The 3729-nt window shown below is 41.9% G+C and overlaps 1 protein-coding gene across 1 annotated transcript; it reads right to left on the reverse strand.

Moving 5' to 3' along the window:
* Positions 1-1342: 1342 nt before the first annotated feature.
* nanp (N-acetylneuraminic acid phosphatase) lies at positions 1343-3064 on the reverse strand. Its single transcript, XM_014199845.2, has 2 exons — positions 2827-3064; positions 1343-2666 (listed from the first exon to the last, which is right to left on the reverse strand). Exons 1-2 carry the CDS (start codon positions 2914-2916, stop codon positions 2025-2027), a joined length of 732 nt encoding a protein of 243 aa, XP_014055320.1. The 5' UTR covers positions 2917-3064; the 3' UTR covers positions 1343-2024.
* Between the last annotated feature and the right edge of the window lie 665 nt (positions 3065-3729).

Consider the following 3729-nt stretch of genomic DNA (forward strand, 5'->3'; position numbering starts at 1 on the left):
ACGACCACCTATTCAACTGCTCTGACTGCCTCAATCCTCGGGCCGACTCTTTCTCTGTGTACATCAATGATGTTGCTCTTGCTGCTGGTGATTCTCTGATCCATCTCTACACAGATGACACCATTCTGTATACTTCTGGCCCTTTTTTGGACACTGTTAACAAACCTCCCGACAAGCTTCAATGCCAGACAACTCTCCTTCCGTGGCCTCCAGCTGCTCTTAAATGCAAGTAAAACTAAGTGCATGCTTTTCAACCGATCGCTACCCGCCCGCCCGACTAGCATCACTACTATGGACGGTTCTGACTTAGAATAGGTGGACAACTACAAATACCTAGGTGTCTGGTTAGACTGTAAACTCTCCTTTCAGACTCGCATTAAGCATCTCCAATCCAAAATGTAATCTAGAATCAGCTTCCTATTTCGCAACAAAGCATCCTTCACTCATGCTGCTAAACATACCCTCGTAAAACTGACTATCCTACCGATCCTTGACTTCGGCGATGTCATTTACAAAATAGCCTCCAACACTCTACTCAGCAAACTGGATGTAGTCTATCACAGTGCCATCCGTTTTGTCACCAAAGCCCCATATACTACCCAGCACTGCGACCTGTATGCTCTCGTTGGCTGGCCCTCGCTTCATATTCGTCGCCAAACCCACTGGCTCCAGGTCATCTATAAGTCTTTGCTAGGTAAAGCTCCGCCTTATCTCAGCTCACTGGTCACCATAGCAGCACCCACCCCTAGCACGCGCTCCAGCAGGTATATTTCACTGGTCACCCCCAAAGCCAACTCCTCCTTTGGCTGCCTTCCAGTTTTCTGCTGCCAATGACTGGAATGAATCGCAAAAATCACTGAAGCCTTATATCTCCCTCACTAACTTTAAGCATTAGCTTTCAGAGCAGCTTACCGATCATTGCACCTGTACACGGCCCATCTGTAAGTAGCCCACCCAAGTACCTCATTCTTATGTTATTTATTTTTGCACCCCAGTATCTCTACTTGCACGTCTATCACTCCAGTGTGAATGCTAAATTGTAATTATTTCGCCACTATGGCCTATTTATTGCCTTACCTCCATAATCTTACTACATTTGCACACACTGTATATAGATTTTTCTATTGTGTTATTGACTGTACGTTTGTTTATCCCATGTGTAACTCTGTTGTTTGTGTCGCACTGCTTTGCTTTATCTTGGCCAGGTCAGTTGTAAATGAGAGCTTGTTCTCAACTGGCCTACCTGGTTAAATAAAGGTGAAATAGAAAATGGTCTCTAACCTATCATAAATAATGGCTGAGTTAAGAGACAAGTCAAAGGATAGTTGGAATCTACCAAAAATTGTAAAGCTATTGCACAATAACTGTTTAATATATAAATAACATGTCATTTTGCAGACGCTCTATACAGAGAGACTTACAATTAGTTCATTCATCTTAAGGTGGCTAGGTGAGACACATCAATCATATCAAGTACATTTTCCCTCAAAGTATTTATCAGCACACAATACTGTAAATCAAGTGACATTCTGTAAGAAAATACACTTTGATGGTGTACTTTAAGCATTAGACAAAGTTGATTCATGTGACCACTAGGGAAAGTGAGTTTTGACATTTAGACTGAGTAGACGTTACTTTTCGGACTGACAATCAAGACACATTCAAGTGGATCAGTTGTTTCGGACCTAACCAGCGCCTTGACACTGCTGTGCACAGGGCTTCAGCTTCTTATTTCCAGTAAACTATATGTAATACCCACCTCCACCAACAGATAACATAAAATGACCAAATTATACATTAGCTGCATTAGAGAGTAGAGACAATGAACAAAGTTGGTAGGTAAGCAAATAATTGTTTGTTGCTGTAAAGTCATTTTGTCTTTCATCCAGATTGAATATGAAAGAAAATAAGCTGATATAGATTTTTTTTTACAATCCCTTTTTCCAAAAAAAACATGTTTTCATGAACTCAGGCCTTCGGAAACAATCTTCATGTGATTGGTTTAGACATTGTTCCCCGTACTTTCACTTCAACTTGGCCAGCACCTCAGGTAAATCCAGCACAGAGGGAATGGTGTAGTCTGGATTGACAGATCCCTCAGGTGGACGCACCCCTCCGTCATTAATCCACACTGTGGCTCTAACCCCTGCATTAAACCCCCCGACAATGTCTGTGTCAAGGGAGTCTCCCACCATAACACAGTCGTGGGCCTGCACCCCGAGCTTGCCAAAGCAATGGTTGAAGATGGAGCGGGCTGGCTTTTCTTCTGCATGCTCTCCCCCCACCACCACAGCATCAAACAGCCCCTGACACCCCAACGCCACTACCTTCTCCCTCTGTGTCTGGGTTTCTCCATTGGTCAGCAGCAGCAGTTTGTGGCTGGTCCTCAGCTGCTTCAGCAGGGTAAGTACTGGAGGTGTTATGGTTAGAAGCTCCAGGCGAGTGTTCTTCCACTGGTAGTAGCACTCACTGGCAAGGGTGGGGTTAGAGCTGGGACTCCCACCCATAACCTCCTGGATGCTCTCCTCCCAGTGACTGATCCGCACCTCATCTATTGTCCTACCACCAGCTGGGTCAAAGGTCTCGTGATGGAGCTTGTGCTTAAATCTGTCACAAATGGCAATGGTGTGTTCATGGCCTAATGTTGTCTTCAAGAGCTCTGTGACCTGGGAAACAAGGAAATCAATGCTGATTGTAATATGTGTACCTAAACAACCCAGGGAATGTTTTGAACAAACAAAGGACAATCTAATCAAGTACCTGTAAGCCTACTTTACTCGGAATTTTAAAAAAAATGGTATGTCATGAAACGGCCGGGCTACTCACTTTTTGAATGGCCACTCCACCGGCACCCGCTGTGTCAATGAGCGTGTTATCCAAGTCGAGCAATATCGCCTTGATACCTTCACTGTTCATTGCAGCTATCAACAGGTTACACAGAAATGTAATGTTAGTAAAGCTTTTATACGGCGAAACAAGTTACTAGCTAGCTACTGTAAATGCATGCCTTCAATGCGGAAATGTTGGCAATAAAGAAGCGCATTGTGGGAGCTGTAGGTTTTCAGATTGATTTTCTTTTCGTTTTGTCCACTAGAGAGCGTCAATATATCACATAAAACAGTATACGTTCCAGATAAATAGGCCTAATTGCAAGCAATTTCAAGGACATCATCAAACCCCGCTAAAAGCCTTTTAAAGCTACAATATGGAACTTTTTGGGTGTCCCGATCCAGTTATGGATCTGTGATTCTCATTGATAGCAAGTTAAGAAGCGGTAGATTGTTCAATGTGCGATATTTTTATTCTTCCAGTTCTTAAATTTAGGTTTTGTTTATTTTTGTACACCAGCAAACAGCTGAAAATACTATTTTTGGTTATGGAAAAGATATCTCACAGCAGTTTAGATGGTACAATGACTCCTTGTTTTGTTACAAACTGAAATTAGGCGAGTATTCGAATTTTAGCAACCAGGAAATGGAGCGATTTATGCATATTGCACCTTTTAACTAAAGATTTACACATTACTTTCACTAATTTATATAATTTATGATGCATGAGTTGCAATTGTTAAGTTAAAGTATTTTTTTAAATGAAACTGCTTGAGTGATCAATTAAAATCGAAGTATACAGTGCCTTGCAGACGTATTCATACCCCTTGTATTTCTTCAAATTGTTTTAAGTGTGATTAAAATGTATTTAATTGTCATTTGTTGTCAACAATGAACTCAA

Source organism: Salmo salar, chromosome ssa01, assembly GCF_905237065.1.
Source record: "Salmo salar chromosome ssa01, Ssal_v3.1, whole genome shotgun sequence".
In the NCBI taxonomy this organism is placed as follows: Eukaryota; Metazoa; Chordata; class Actinopteri; order Salmoniformes; family Salmonidae; genus Salmo; species Salmo salar.

Excerpts from the sequence above, each read along its gene's own strand:
- nanp (XM_014199845.2), bottom strand. The coding sequence starts at position 2,916 with ATGAACAGTGAAGGTATCAAGGCGATATTGCTCGACTTGGATAACACG. Across the intron at positions 2,667-2,826 it reads GTGGAGTGGCCATTCAAAAA|GTCACAGAGCTCTTGAAGAC; the intron begins GTGAGTAGCCCG and ends CTTGTTTCCCAG.